We start from the raw sequence: 16,042 nt of genomic DNA, 5'->3' as shown, positions 1-16,042 counted from the left end.
ACAGTGGTCTTTTGAGCAAGAACTTTGTACTGCTTGGCTATGCTCAGAGACTCTGTTGGCAGTGAGCTGCTTTGAGTACAGCATTGCCTTCACCAGTTTCTTCTAGTTGTATGTAAAGCCATTGTGTTCATCACATAATAGAAGGTGTTAGTCTTGTGAGTCCAAGCCTGTAAGATAGGAATAATTGCACATTCCTTTTGGAAGCAATGACAGTAGGTGTGACTGATGTTGCACAGGTATATGGTGGTTTCTGCAGGTGTTCAAGATGGAGGGAAGAAAGCTTGAAAAGACAGGGAAAGCTAAGATAAGCAAGGAGATCGGGAAGCAGAGTAGAGTTGAAGTTCATATCTGGGAGGGGAACAGAAAGGTGCCAGCTAGGTAAAGTGACACACAGATGTTCATAATATCTACGTGGATTCTTACTGAAGTGATGGAAATGGCTGGAAAAAAGATGTGTGTTTGTCATTTGTACTGGAGATGACTGTCACTGGCTGTGACAAGTGATGGTTAAATCACCATTCATTCATTAGATGACTACTAATAATGAGTAATAACTCTGAATTGTTTCCTTCAGTTATTAAGTCTTTTTTGTTATAATTGTCTTTCAACCAACTGTGCACAAATGCAGCTCCTTAACTACAGCACTGCACTCCAGTTAAATGTAAAAACTGCTCTGCGTGTTGGGTTCAGGTACAGTCCGTGTGGAAGATCGTGTCTGTAATTGTGGGCAAACAGGAATCTGTCTTTTAGTGCTGATACCTGCAGCTAGATCAGGAGCATTCCTTGAAAATCCTTATTTGAGGAGTCTTTAATAGTGTCTTAAGTCCTTTTACTGGGCTCAGATACAGAATTTACATCAATTAAGTTCCTAATGTTGAGCCTCCCACGAGAAGAGAGGCTACAAGGTCTGTGAAGATCACATGGATAATTCATTAAGAGTTGAACAGGAAAGCTGCTCTATATCATGGAATCATAGAATGGTAGAGGTTGGAAGGGACATCATCTAGTCCAACTTCCCTACAGAAGCAGGTTCACCTAGATCAGGTTGCCTAGGAACATGTCCAGGCAGGTCTTCAAGACCTCCAAGGAAGGAGCAGCCACAACCCCTCTGGGCAGCCTGTGCCAGGGCTCCCTCACCTCAACAGTGAAATAGTTTTTTCTTATATGTAAGTGGAACTTTTTGTGTTCCAGCTTCATCCCATCACCCCTTGTCCTGTTGCTAGCTACTCTAGAAAAAAGGGATGCCCCAACCTCCCGATACCCACCCTTTAGATATTTATAAATAAGATCTCCCCTCAGTCTCCTCTTCTCCAGACTAAACAGCCCCAGTTCCCGCAGCCTTTCCTCGTATGAAAGATGTTGCAGTCCCCTGATCATCTTGGTGGCCCTGTGCTGGACTCTCTCCAGAAGTTCTCTGTCCCTCTTGAGCTGAGGAGCCCAGAACTGGACATAGAAAAACAACTATTTGCAATTACTGTCTGCCACTACACTGCTATGACCTTGTTGATTTCAAATCTGGATAGTACTGAGGATTTTAGTCCATAGATAAGTGACCCTGAGAAACGAAGCTTTTAGGAAAGCAGCAGGTGTCTGGGTTATTAACCACAGGCATTTTATTCTCCTTTTTTTGTGAAAGCAGGTGTTGGCTGGCTTATCTTTCAATACATATGGCAATTTTAGCTGCATGCACCCTTAAAGGCTGAATTCTGAAGAGTTTTTAAAAGGAAAACAAACTTGATTGCTAAGAATGAAAAGCAACAGTGAGGCTGTGGTGGGAGACTTCAGACATCCCAGAAAACAGCACAACTAGGTGTGAGGTTTAAAAATTATTCAACTTGATTTATCATTCAGGGTTTTGTTTGTTTATGAGAAGAACTGGTTAGTAGATAGGAGATTCTGAGCCAGGCTGATTTACAGTATCTCTGCTGCAAACTGCTGATTGTCTTTGGAGTGAGGAAGGTGACCTTGACTGTGTGGTGATGCAGGCTTGGAGCACCAGCCCTCATGTTGTGTGACTCATTGCTGAAGGGCCCAGTGGGCAGGGGATCTCTTTCATGCACATGCTGGAGGGAAGGACACACTTCACTCCTTACTCTACCCCAATTCCTGCCCTTTTCTGAGGCAATGGTGCTACAATGTTTGCTGTATGTGCAGGTACCTTGACAAGCCCACACAACAACTTGTTCCCTTTCCCATGTGCCATTCTTTCACATTTCCAGCCCATGAAGGTATCTCGCAGTTACATCAGAGGCTTCCTTCAAACTTCCTTTTTGAAGATATTTATTTCTTCTGACTTATGCCACTGTTGTTAATTTTCCAGTACCCCTTTGCATTTGTTTATTTCTCCTTGTCCTTGTTTCTCACACAGATTCCTCCCTTCTGGGCCTGTAGTGACTGTCAGTGCTGGTGACACTGCTTCCCCGCAGCAGCGCTACATCAACGAGGCTGTGCCACTGGCTGGCTTCAACTCAGCCATGCAAGGTTACTGTGAACCTTTGCCTGGAGGATAATTAAACCACTCAAGGAAAAAATATCTCCTCAGCACATCTGGATGTGGAAATTTACTGCCATCAAAATTACAATTGTGGTCAACTAACTTTCAAAAGAAGTGACCGTCTTCTTATACAAGGAAACATATCCGTGCTTTAAACCCTGCTTCATGGGGCTCTTTGTCAGCACTAAAAGCCATTCTGCTGTTTAATTCTCCACTTACTTTTACTCTTTAGTGGTCCTTCCCACTTACCTGACACAAATGTTATATCCCATGCTGGTGTTTGGATGGATTCTGTTGAGAATAAAAGTGAGGAGAAGCAACGATCGGCACAGCAGCTTGGTACGTAGGTGGCACATGGAGGCTGCTGCACACTTGTAGGACCTGGGGAAATCTTTAGGCTTTCTGTACTTTAGATTCAATCTATTAAATGATAATAGTCTCTCCTTAGCAACATGGTTTTGAGAGGAGATGATAGAATCATCAAGGTGAGTGAAGGGACTGCGCTTGTGGAAACTTACGTGCTGAACAGAGGTTTGGTAAATGGCATGTACTTGTCTTGCTAGGATTTTCTTGCCAGGATGTGTGGATTAGCCAGTGTCATTAGCATCTGCCTTCACAGTCTTTTTTAGCCTTTCATGTTCCAAAGGAAGAGGAGAAAGGCCAGAAGTTGCTGCTCTTCAAGTCAGCTGCAAGACATCACTGGCTTCAGCAGGAAAAGGGGAGGGCAATGCAATGAAGCTCTTTGCTGCCATTAATATTGTTGGAGGGGGAAGGATGGCAGCTCTGAGAATGAGTTAAGGGAAAATATTCTAACAGTACAAATAGCCCATGGTAAAAAGGATACTATTTGAGTTGCCTGGCTGATGAAGTGGATTTATCCTTCGTGGAATTTCCCTAGCAGGCTTGCAGACTTTTTGTTTCATTTTTTTTTCCTTTTGCACAGTATTTTTATTACCAGATTGGGGCTTAATCTGAGTCCCCTGGAAACCAATTAGAGAAGTTGAATTTGGCAGAACTGGATGAGCTTTGATATATGCATTATATGAACTATTTCTATCCATCAAACTCCTACCAGTTAATGCATCTTGGTAAGTTCCAAACAGTTGCACAACACTTCTCTAAACATCACTGCTGCAGACTTGATCCACAAAGAGTCATCTTAACCTGAATCTTTTTTAGGGTTTCTATGCTGCTCAGGACTTTGACTCTGCTCTGTTTCTGCTGTATATGTTCTCTTTAGTGTTGAGGTGGGGGGTTTCTCTTTGTTTTGGGAGTTGGGTTTTTTGTTGTTGCTGTTCAATTTCTAATAATTTAAGGTCTAAATTACTTCCATGGCATGTTCTGTTTAAAAAGTGCTAGTTGGCTTGAATTGTTGAATGTTTATGTTTTACATTTGTGTAAGGGGTGAGTGGGGAAATAGAGATGTGTGGAAGATTTGTAGCTCTGTTTTAAACTAGATGACCAAACCTTGTGGAAGCTGGTAATGCAGCTGCCGCTGTGCCAAGCTGAGACATTATTTCATTCCGGAAGCCTCTGATGGCTTTCCCATCCCTGCCAAGGCATGTAGACTGGCACAGAGACTCTGTTCCTTTTACCTTCTAGTCTAGAGTGTAACTTAGGACTTATTTCACTTCATGTTAGTTGCTGTTTTCAGAACCAATTTTAGTGAAGCCTGGGATTTTTGTTATGTTAAGCACTCCTCAGTCTTGAGTTGCATCTTGGCTCATAGTCTGCTTTGCCTGAGCAAACTGATGATACCAAGTTGTACAAGACTTTCTTTTTGTCTTTATTCTCACTGTAATCCCAGTCTTGTGTTTACCTCTTACAAAACTAGTTCCCCCCTCCCACCCAAGCAATATCCTGCGATGGTAAAACTCCAAAGTTCTTCTCAGATCAGAAGCATATGGGATTGATGCAATGTTTATGTAAACAGCAATCAATGGATCCCTGTCAAACAACAGTTACTCTTAGCTATGGGTATGACACACAGCATCTGCTTAAAGACCAGCATGTTTTTTAACCTCCTGATGATATATGGTTTGTCTGTTTCTTGCAAAGGCTAGTAAAACTCTATGCAGTGGAAGTACACTAGAAATGCTTGTCCCTATAACCCATAAAACAGATGAATTCAGAATGCTGGTGCATTTCATTATGAAGCAACGATAATCCCCTCCAGCTGGATGCTCCCCACAATCCTGCTCATCTGTGTCCATGCATGATAAGCTTTTGGAGTCCAACCAAATCTGGGTATTGGTCTTCTCATATGCAGATCTGTGGTTTTTCAGGAGCTGGGTTGCTGTTTCTGTTCCCCCTCTTAGCTTAAGCCTTGGAGAAGGGATGAGCTCTTCAGGCATGTGTGAAAAATCAGGTGTGGCACAGTACCTAGAGAAGCACAGGCAACCACAGCTGCAGCAATACCTACCTATTTCCTCAGGGACCTCCAGGGACTTGCACTGCAGTGACCTGGACTGCCCTGGACTCTTCAAGGATTGGCTTCTATTTAGCATCAGGAGCCTTTTTTGTCAAGTCCAGCCGTCTGTCCACAATTCAAGCACTGCTCTGTGCTCACCATCTGTGAAAGTGCATTTTTATGTGTCTGTGTTTCCTGTGTCACTGCAAGCCCCTGAGTCTTTCTAAAGCTCTGCTCTGCCATGTCTGCCTGCTAGGCATGATGAGATGTTTTTCTGCTCATTCTGTACCCATTGGGTTAATGTCTGACAGCAATTATATTCCTTCAAAACAACTTCCCTCTATGCATTTTTTTTAACATATTACATTTTCTGATGGCTGAATAAAACCTGTGTGTTTTGGTAGATAATTGAGCAAGGCATCTGAACCAAAGCCCTTTAGAATCAAGGGGAAGATCACTGTTACCTCCAAAGAGTCTTGGATTAATCCCTACATCCTTTCATTGACTGAGACCCTGAAAAACTTGGCTTTTAGTTGAGGTGTAATGAACTCCTCAACACTTGCGTGTCTGTGAGCAGGAGAACTTCTCCTTGTTAAAAGTACAGATGTAATTCTTAGCAGATCTGAGGCTTCAAATATGAAATGAGACATAAGAAACAACCTTCCCTTCTTCAACAGCCTTTAGATTCAAATCCAGTTTGAAAATGCTCATTGCTGACACAAAACCAATGATGATGGTTAAACTGCTGTGGCTTATTCTGGAGTCCTTGCCATTGCATTTGTCTGCCTCCTTCGACTGCAGTTTGGGTTTTCTTGTTGTGATTTCCCAGCTTGTGCATGGCTCGTTAATAGAATTACCTGGGGATGGTTAGGGCAGGCATTTGCTTTTATCTCATCAGTGCTAAAAGAAGTAAAAGCAAATGATTGGTATAAATAGCCTCACTTGGCTTGACTTGAAAACTGACCTAGAAACTAAACCAATAACAAACTGCAAGCAACAGCTTTTAAAGGGGCTGTTTCACATATGCTTGCTTGTAGAAGTTAACCACGTGAGAAGCCAGCCCAGGCTCCCCAAGAAAATCCAATCACTCCCCCCCAGTTCTGCTCTAACCACAGGGGTACTTGGGCTGTGTTTGCAGGGTGTCTCCTCTACAAAAGCTGAAATCTTCTTAGTCCTGTAGTATCACCACTCTAGTATTGCTGGTTTGCTTTTCCAGCCTGATTTTTTTATGCAGTTGTCTGAAAAACAGAAGTGATTGTGCATATTCACAGCTCCAGGAGGAGCAAATTTCCCTACCCTTTTCTTCTTTTGGCATCCCCAAACAAACACCTGGCCTTCCTGCCAGGTATTCTGCCCCAGAGGAAGGCTTGTCTTCCTCTTTTCAACAGGCAAATCTTTAGTTACTTAAGTAAAACAGTTACTCAAAATTTGCTTTATCAACAGCCTTGAGAAATTTAAAACCTTCAGCAGACAGAGTGGGTTTTTTTCCTCTTGAAGCTGACTGGAATAACTGTCTGATCTTCTTCCTTTTAATTTCAATGACCAGTTCAGCCCCTGCCGAGAGTGGGAATGGGCCAAAATAATTACTATCTGAAAACAGCCTAATGCAGTGCAAGATAAAATAACCCAGAAGTTGTAAGACTATGGAATAAAAAAGCAATCTAATCCCCTGGTCTGCTTTCCTTCATACTATGTGTCATAGGAGCTCACTTAAGAAAGAGCTAAACCATTTCCTGGAGTTCATGGTTGCACATTTTTAGGAAGATAAATGATCCTTGTGCTTCTGTGAGAGTCTGCCAGCAGCTCCCTTGGTCTTGCAGCAGGAGTGCTGAGGACCTCAGAGTTCATGGGCAGAGCTGGTTCCTGGAGACAAATACTACCAGGTGAAGTATTTTGCCTGAGCAGTGCTGAGACTGCTTACATTATGTTTGGAGTTTGATGGGGGTTTTTTCCCCATTTTTATGAGTGAATGAGATCTTTTGATCTGCTGGCCCATGAGAGGAGCACCTTCTTATCCTGCAGATGTTAATTAATTGTCTGTCAGTTGCCACAGCCTGAAAAAACCCAGCTTCTGTTGAGAACTGCTTAGGTGCTAAGTGTTTCATAGAACACCTCTCACAAAGCCCTCAGGTGTTCACTTGCTATCTAGGCAGCTCTTAATCTTAACTCGATGATCACTTGTATTTTTCATACACCTGTCTTGGAGATTGTATAATCTTCCTTCCCAGGATCCACAGTGTTGTCAGCTTCCATTAACTCGCTGTAAATCTCAATATTATTCTCTAAGCCTTTAGTTGCTTGAATCATATGATTACGAGAGCAGCTTAGCTTTCATTACAAAAGTGTTGCTAGCATACGTGGCTGCCAACGAGGCTTGGAGACCAAGGGCAAGAAGCAAAGAAAATGTCTCCCATGTATTTAAGGATTAGGAGTTTTCTTCTGTTATTTTTAAGGAAAATTCTCTACTTTGGGCCACTGGAATTTCTGACTGGGTCAGATCAGTGACACTGAGCAGGGGATTTAGCAGTAGGACTGCAGCAGCAGAGCTGCTGCTGTGACTGAGGCAGCAGTAGGTGGGTAGGTGCACAGAAGGAGGAAGTATTTGAGAAGGAGGGAGGGGGGTTTTTTGCATAGAAGACTACTGTCCTGTTAAAAGTCAGTATAAGAAATCTGATCTAAAGCCCAGGTATTTCTAAAGGGTGTTTTGTCAGAAAAATACCAAGCTCAAGTAATACAGTAGTGTCACTCAGGATGTGGATGACCAAGGTAGAGTATAAATCTCACCACCTAACAGCTTGTGCAGGCAAAGATTTTGCAAGACAGTTGCTGGGTGCCGTCTCTGCCATTGCAGGTGCAACATTTTGTGCTATCTTACTGAAACCCATCTTGAAAGTGGGTAGGCTTTGCCATTCTGTTTCTTGTTCTCTACTTCCTCCTCCTTTCCTCGTCTCTCCTCTTTCACTTTCCTGCATGATTGTCATGATGTTCAGCATCTTCTTAGTTTTAACCTAAAGTTCTCTGATCTGTATGAAGAATGACTTTTACCCTGAGAGCTGTGCTGGATTACCTGAATTTGAATCTCTTTAGTTTCTGATGTGAATGTTTGACAGATGCTGAGTTTCCATACACAAACATGATGATTATTGTCCAATAAAATAGTGTCTTGACAATTACAGGAACAAAATCTTTGTGTACTAAAGGTTGAATCCAGCTCTGGCTACTCTTGATTCTGAGCTTAATATTTTCAAAGGCTTGCATGTTTGCTTTTATATAGACACTGTAGGTAATGTTGTGGAATTTGCTGGCATTTCATATACTGCACAGACAGATATATGGGCTTAAAACAAAAACAGTCTTCACCTGCAGGACTGCAGCTTGCTGAAACCTAATTCTTGTGCAGAGGGTGATCCTGTGCTCCCACAGAAAATTCTGCAAGAAACTTAAAAGTATTTTGCTGCCCCTATCTTAAATCTACAGAGGGAGGATTTTCAGAGGCAGATGTGTCAAGTAGATACCCAGCTTGTTTTTTTTCAGATTCCAATTGCTGCTTTTGAAAGTCATTCCCAAGCTCTGAAACGTTCTTAAGCCTGGCATGTTTTATCTGTATAGGAAAGACTTTGTTCCTGCACGGAAACACTAGTGTTTCTCCTGTTCTCTTTGGAAAGAAAAGATTCAAAACTGAACAAAAAGAAACCCCACTTTCTGTCTCCACATCCCCATCTTGTTGCATATATGTCTCAGGTTTCGTAGACATAGGCATTGCTAGCCTAAGATGCTCTCTCTGAAAGTCAACATGTTGAATTCCCATGTCAGCATGGGGATTGATGTGGAGCTGGGCAGGATGCTGTCTGGGCAGTTCTGGTAAGAGCCATCATTAGAAGAGTGTGGGCAGCAGGTGGAGAGAGATTCTCTTTCCCTCTACTCTGCACTGGTGAGACTCCTCCAGACTCTTTGTCTGGAGTCCTGTGTCCAGTTTTGGGCTCCTCAGCTGAAGAGAGACACAGAACTGCTGCAGAGAGTCCAGCACAGGGCCAGCAAGATGCTGAGGAGATTGGAGCATCTTCCTTATGAGGAAAGGCTGTGGGAACTGGGGCTGTTTAGTATGGAGGAGACTGCTTGGGGGGATCTCATTAATATTTACAGGTATATAAATGGCGAGTGTCAGGAGGCTGGGGCAGCACTTTTTTCTGTGGTATCTAGTGACAGGACAAGGGGTGATGGAAAAAGCAGCTGGAACATAAAAAGTTCCATTTAAACATAAGGAAAAACTCACTCACTGTTGAGGTGAGGGAGCCCTGGCCCAGGCTGCCCAGGGAGGGTGTGGAGGCTCCTTCTCTGGAGGTTTTCAAGACCCACCTGGACATGTTCCTGTGTGACCTGATATAGGTGGAGCTGCTTTGGCAGGGGGTTGGACTAGATGGTGTCTAAAGGTCCCTTCCAACCCCTACCATTCTGAGATTCTATGATCATTGATGTTCTTGCAAAAGCATTTCATCTTTGTAGGGATTCTACATTAGGTATTAGCCAACAAAGCTGATTCTGTGTATTTTGTCTAGCAAGCAAAGTCGTGAAGAACACTATAGATGCAAAACTAGAATAAATGAATCGACAAGAGCATAAGCAAGAATGAACCAAAGGTGAAAAAAACTTATTGTTTCCAATTCATGCTATACTTTCCCTTATTGTTTACGTAATGGCTTTAAGGTTGAGAAAACTCCATTCTCTTATCTGCCTGCACTAATAGAGCACATGCCATGCATATGCCCACAGCCCATGGCTATGTTCACTTATGAGGGATAGCATCAGCACCTGATCCACTACATAACGTGACTTGAAACTCAGTTCAGCACCTAAATTCTCCAAGTGGGTGCATTAACAGAAAATTTTAGGGAACAAGTGGTTTCCCTTGTAGCTCTGTGGACACTAAACAAAGCACACAAGTGTTCAAAATGGAGCCTTTCAGATCATTTCAGTTACTACTAGGCCTAATGGGTTTGGCACAAACACTGGTACTGCTTTTTCTGCAGGGTATCAGGAACATACCTACAAGTCTTTCATTTCAAATGTGAATTTAAGATGATAATTGCTTGTGGTCATGCTGCAGTCTGTTCCCATGGCTGTTTGTGAATTAATTCGGTGCAAGTGACATTGGCAGACTATTTACCTTCACACACGAAAGTTGTTACTCTTTTTTTCCTAAACAATTACAGCCAGCTGCTGCTGCTGCTGCCAGGCACATCGCTGCTCCCCTGCTGAATTACCTGGTGTCTGGTTCTGGACGAAACGCCGATGAATCTCGGTTCAGGGGGAAGAGGAGCCAAGAGATTGTACTAATGCTCACATCCTTCGCTTGACAAACTTTTCATTTCTGTAAATTGTAACGGACACGGCCCCAAACGCTCTGCTCTTATTTTGATGTTTTGCTTGCATTTTTTTCTTGCCGGTTTAGGATGAAATAAATCTTTAGGTTGGAAGAGGCCCCGGCAACAGGCGGCGGCTCCCGCGGGGCTCTCGCTCTCCAGGAGCGGCAGCCGCCGGCCCCCGCCGCCGGGGAGGAGCCCGCCCCGCCGCTGCCGAGCCTTTGTCTCACCGCCCAGACACTCGGCGCCGAGTCGTGCTCCCCATCCCGCCCGCCCGAGCCCCGTTTTCCCGGAGGCAGGAGAAGGGGAAGCCTCCCGTAGGCCGCCCAGCACCGCGGCTGGACGAGACCTGGCGGGGGCGAGCCGCGGGCCCTTCCCCAGCCGCCCGGCCCTCCCCGCCCCGCCCGTGTGCCGGCGCCCCGCCTCCGCTCCCCACGGGCCGGGGGGGAGCCCCTGAGTGACTGGCGGGCGGCGGCCGGGGCAGGGCCGGGCCGGCCGGGGGAGAGGCTGCGGCGCGTCGGCGGGAGGCGAGGAAAGGAGCGGGCGGGCAATGCGCTGCCGCGGCTCCGTCTGGGAGCAGGCGGCAGCCTTGTGCAACCAATATGGCTGCGTGCGCCCGCGAATGAAAGGAGGCGCTCGCAGCTGAAGCCGTCTCCCTCCACCCCCCTCTTCGCCCCGCGGCTGTGTGGCCTGTAGCGAGCGGAGCTGAGAAGTTGTCCGGGCTGCCCCGCGGGGGGGGGTGGGAGGTGGCCGGGAGGCGGCGGCGCTTCCCGCAGCTCCCGGCGGTTCCCCCTCCCCGGGGCGCAGAGAGCAGGAGAAGAAGTTGTTTGTCCGCCCGGGGGGGAGCAGAAAGGAGGCGAGAGGGGCGCGAGCCGGAAGAGGAGCAGCAGCCCCTGACGGGCGGCGCGCCCCCCGTCTGCCTGCGGGGCAGCGCCGCGGCGGCGGCGGCTCCCGGCCCGGAGGAGGAGGAAGAGGCAAAGCCACCATCGGCCCAGGTCCTGCCCGAGCTCCGCGCCTCTTCCCCGGGACGAAGTTTCGGCGGGGGCCGCCGCGGGGGCGCCGGGGGCCGGAGGAGGGCGGCCGGCGGCGCCCCGCCTCATCCCGCGCCTCCCCCCGGGGGCGCCGGCGGCGGAGCGCGGCCCCGGCGGGCGAAGTTTGGCCGGCGGCGGCCCTGCCGCGGCCATGGAGCCGAAGCACAAGGAGCTGCTCGCCCAGTGCCGCCAGAGCCTGGCGCAGGCCATGACCGAGGTGGACAAGGTGGTGGAGCTGCTGGAGGCCGCCGGCGCCCTCGGTCCCCGCGACCTGCGCGACCTGGAGGCGGCGGGCGGTGGAAAGGCCGAGCTGCTCATCGCCCTGCTGCTGGCCAAGGAGCGGGACCACTTCCAGGACCTACGGGTGGCCCTGGAGAAGACGCAGCCCCACCTGCTCTCCATCCTCTACCTGAACGGCGTGGCCGGGGCGCCTGCGGCGGCCGAGACGGCCGGTGAGTGGGGGCGCGGGGAAGGTGCGGGGCGGAGGGAGGGCAGCCGCTGCCCCCGCCCACCCCCGCCGAGTAGCGGGTGGGAAAGGAGCGGGGCGGCTGCGGCGAGGGTCTTCCTTTTTCCGGGCGGGGAAGGTGGGCGAAAACTCTCCCGTGTTTGTGCTCTCGGTTCTCGTTTTGTGCTCCCGAACCTTTTCCTTTCTTTTCTGGCCGAGCGCGCTGGTGCTGGTCCCCGAGAAGTGACGCGGCTGGCGTACGGTGCCTTTGCGAGTAAGCCACCCCAGGCTGGCTCTTGCCGCTACTCCCATTCCTTGAAGCCGGGTGCCGGTTGGGAGTTAGAGAAAACCGTACCCGAAGGGGTTTTCCTTCTCTGGGACCGCCGGTGGTGTTAAACAGTCGCTTCTTGACCGGGCAAAACTGTGGAACTCCCCCCTGCAGCCAGTCTGCTGGAATAGGCTGGCTGGCAGCACTCCAGCAGATGTGCGTTTCAATAAATACTGTAGCTATTTTTTTCCGGACAAACGTATGTATGTTTCAGGTAGTGTTATTGTAACTCTTTTGGTGGTTAACACAGGAAAACTATTGGGTTAATTGTCAATCCTGATGAGAAAAGAAACCCGTGTAAACCTTCTTCTCAACTAAGTTCTGCTTTGACCCACAGGTCTTCCCAAGCCACAGTCTACTTTTATGTGAATACTATTACTCTCTAATATGATTTATAAAAACGAAAAGATTATAATACACAAGGTATTGCAAGTGTCATTTGTGTTTCTAGGTGGGAAATACATCTATTGAAGTAAATGGTAATACAGACTAAGCAGTTTGTCTGTGTATTCTCTTCTAGTGCGTGTCCAAGCTGACTGATTCAGAAATGTGGGGTCTCTCAGGTTTGGTTTCCAGATTTAGGAGTTGCAGGGCGACTGCCTGTTTACATAAGGGGCTGCATCGAGAGGGCTTCCTGGCTCTTACAAGCTATGCCATTTCTTTAAGAAAATAAAGCCGTTTAACAGCTGCTTCTGTCTGGAAGGTAGTGCTTGCATGTGCAGTTGTACTGTGTACTCTGCCCTCGTGTGAATTATGCTGTTGATGCAAGGAGTTTGGTAAACAAAAAGCGAGGGTCTTATATGTTGTTTCATATCAATGTATTACAGTGAATGGCCTTTTGTGATGAGTAGGATCTCACAGGATGGGGGGAAAAATGGATTGAACAGTAGAGCTCAACACTTGTAACACTACGTGATCTGACATCGATGGGAGATGAGGGCAGTCACTGCCTTTCAGAACCAGACCCATTATGTAGGATTAGATTAATGCTTGGTCTTGCTTTACTGAGAAGATGCATTAATGGTACTGGGCTATTAATGTTCCTCAGCCTTAAAAACAAAGGTGTAGAACATGGATGGCAAGCAAAATGAAATAGGTGGTGGATATAGTAATAGTTTTTCTTTCCAAAATACAAGTTGCAGTTGCAAAATGTCATGCAATACTGAGCTCTCAAGGAGAAAATACAGTTCAATTGGCAAAATGAGCTATATCCTTCTTGACCAAACAGGTTTCTGAGCCTGATCAGAGTTAAATTACATCCATGTGGGGAAGGATGTTCCCCTGACGTGGCATGATTTAAAATCTGATGGCTTTCATTCCTCAATAGTAAGCTAACTTTGGGAGTGGTGGGCTTGTCTCCTGTGTGATAAACACCTTGATAGATTAATGTGCAAGGAGGTTGCTGACAGTGAGCTTAAGAGTAAACCATCATGCACATAGGAAGGTAAAGGAACAGAACCTTCAAACATTGTCATAGATATTCCAACTTTTCTTCCTTGAAGATTTCACTCAGTAACTAGTCATGAGGCTGCTTGTGTGCCCACTGAAGGATCCTGGTCAGTTCTGGATGTGTTAGGCGAAAAGTTAATATCTGAAGACAACTCCAGTAGAGAGGTTCTTGTTTGAACCTGTGTACAGATGTAATTGGGTTTTGCTCTGATATTTCCCTGTAGGAGGTCTGACCATCCATCTGTTCTTCTCCTGTCATTCAGGAGTTTTACACCTTTTCATTGGGTATATTGGAGGCGAATGAGTCAAGTTCCTTTTTGTTCATTGGGTGTAGTAGCAAATGTAAACACTGTAGCCAGGTGAAATGGCAGATTCTGTGTTTAAAACACTGAAGTGAAACAGTCCTCAGCATATATCCCATCAAGTGCCTCTGTTCTTCAAGGCAGAGAAGACGTGTCTTAAACATCTCTGTAAATGAACCTATCCAGCTGAATGAAATTTTTTAGATTAGCATTTGTGTGTGGGGTAAAAAACATGACAGTGGTATACTTAATTTTAGTATTGTTTGGAAGAAGAGGCTGATGTGAAGCACATCCCCTGAATGCTCAGTGGAGGGGAAAATGATTTATAACCAATAACTTCTGGTAGCAGTGTTCCCTAAATGATTTTGTCACTGTGCTGCTATTGTGAGAGACATGGGAAGGTAATTCTCAAAATTGCAGAATTGAACGTAAAAATCTCCTCCCAACACTAACACAAGTGATTCTGCTTTTATTTTAATGACTACTATTTTATACCTTTGTTATATGCCTTTGCTTTGTGTTTTCTTCCTTCTCATTTTAAATGTCACCTCCTGTTAGACTGTGAAGGCGGTTGATAACGTAAACTGGGATGGGAGCTCAGGCTGTTATTGTTACCAGCAGTTCTTGTGGCTGTCTGGACAATGTAGAGCTGACACTTTTATATGTATTTAGCCACTTACGGATACAACATGGAGAGAAGTAAACAATTGGTGTGACTTCTAAAAGGAAAGAACTGGGATCCTAGGACCTGCCAGAAGACTGGCACTATGGGGAACTGTGTGTTATAAAGAGCTTTCTTTTCAGTGCAGAATTTCCCCCCAATTCAGGCTTGTTTTAAGTGTGTTTTGTCTTCTGTATTAGCTTCTAACTGCTGGCTTTAAACCTGAAACTGTGTCGTGGTTTTACGGGTGTCAGTTTCTTCAGTAAAATGTATGTTTCTAAGATTGTTTTGTTTCCTAATTTGAGAGTAATATGCCTAACAGTGCAAAATCGATCAGAAAGCCACCTCCTGTCAAAGCAGAAGCTACACAAAGTGCGATTTGCTTGCTTTGACTTAGTCATGTTGGGAGACTTTAGTTCTTGACCTTTGGTTACTGCCTTACACTGCTGTGTAAACGTTTCTGTGAGAAATTGTCTCTGTCCATGTGAAAGTGACTCTCTGGCTGATTTAAGATCTCTCGGTACTTTGCACAGGGACTGATTCTTTAGGTAATGTGCCAAGTGCTTCTATTTATTTATTTTGAGGTGAACTGATGGATTCTTGTTAAATACTTGATTTGGCAAATTGCCTCCATCGTGTGTGTGTGTGTGTGTGTGTGTGTGTGTGTGTGTGAGAAAGTCCTGGATTCTGACAGAATAACAGGCAAAAAGTGACTTCTGAGCATTTGGTTATCTCTTAGATCTCTCTTTAATCAGGTATTTAATTTTTATAGTTGATACAGTGTGATCTTTTGTGACATAAAATGTGTCCAAGACAAAAACACTGTGGAAGAGACTTTATTGTATACTATTAAGTATCAAGTACTGTTAAAGATGCATTTTAATTTAAGTATAATTAAAGGTCTAGATCAGAAATCTAATGAAACTAGTCTACAGTGCTTCAGATAATGTAGAGCTTTGTACTTGTGTATTTGGGATATTTGGGAAAGCAGGTTTGGTTGTCAAGCTTGGAATTTGGTTTTGAGATGTACTTGTTGGGGCTACAAAGGTGCTCCTAGCACTTCATGCTCAAGCTGAGTAGACTGTTGAACTTAAAAAGCTTTACTACTGGCTTCATGGCTAGTTTCTCAGTTTCCTTTAACATTAGGTGTTGGTCCCCTATTTTTCTGTACCCATACAGCTGCAGCAATCAGTGAGTGTCACTGTAACATAATGGCTTTTTTACTAGAAGGATTTAGCACCATTTTGGATTTTAAAAGCAGAGTGTGTTAGGCTTCCAAGGTGTTTTATTTAACTGTTTCAAGATTGGAACTTTTTGAAGTTATAAACTTAAAGTTCCAGATTGATTGCGTTTTTAAAAAGGTCTTTAAGAGGATAGGAAAGAAAGAAGATGGTTGTAGATGGACTTTGAAAAGTTTACTTCTGTTTTTTAATAAGATTTATTTTCCACCTGTGTTTAGTCAGAGATTTAGTGTTAATTTCCAGTCCAAAAAGTAAATGTGGGCATTTATAGGAGTAGGAAAAAGTTAGAATTCAAACTTTTATAGAGTTCTAGAGGGATTA

The 16,042-nt window shown here is 45.4% G+C and overlaps 2 protein-coding genes across 7 annotated transcripts in view; both read left to right on the top strand.

Annotated features, from left to right (window-relative positions):
- POLR3A (RNA polymerase III subunit A) overlaps nt 1-10,147 on the top strand; it is a 45,321-nt gene extending 35,174 nt beyond the window's left edge. For 4 of the 6 annotated variants that reach the window (XR_009819174.1, XR_009819175.1, XR_009819173.1 and 1 more), the window contains one exon: nt 2,369-7,483. The gene's annotated coding sequence lies outside the window, so the exon portion shown is untranslated. Of the gene's footprint in view, nt 1-2,368; nt 7,484-10,114 lie in introns of those variants that run through there. The other 2 variants (XR_009819171.1, XR_009819172.1) reach the window with 2 other exon arrangements.
- A 1,238-nt stretch (nt 10,148-11,385) lies between these two features.
- Nucleotides 11,386-16,042, top strand: part of DLG5 (discs large MAGUK scaffold protein 5) — a 103,551-nt gene continuing 98,894 nt past the window's right edge. Inside the window, exon 1 of the mRNA XM_062001618.1 lies at nt 11,386-11,747. Within this exon, the coding sequence (XP_061857602.1) occupies nt 11,447-11,747 (301 nt within the window). The 5' untranslated portion in view covers nt 11,386-11,446. The remainder of the gene's footprint in view (nt 11,748-16,042) is intronic.

Source organism: Colius striatus, chromosome 8, assembly GCF_028858725.1.
Source record: "Colius striatus isolate bColStr4 chromosome 8, bColStr4.1.hap1, whole genome shotgun sequence".
NCBI classification, from domain to species: domain Eukaryota; kingdom Metazoa; phylum Chordata; class Aves; order Coliiformes; family Coliidae; genus Colius; species Colius striatus.
Note: the sequence above shows the minus strand (reverse complement) of the source record. Positions and strands in the feature narration are given on the sequence as shown.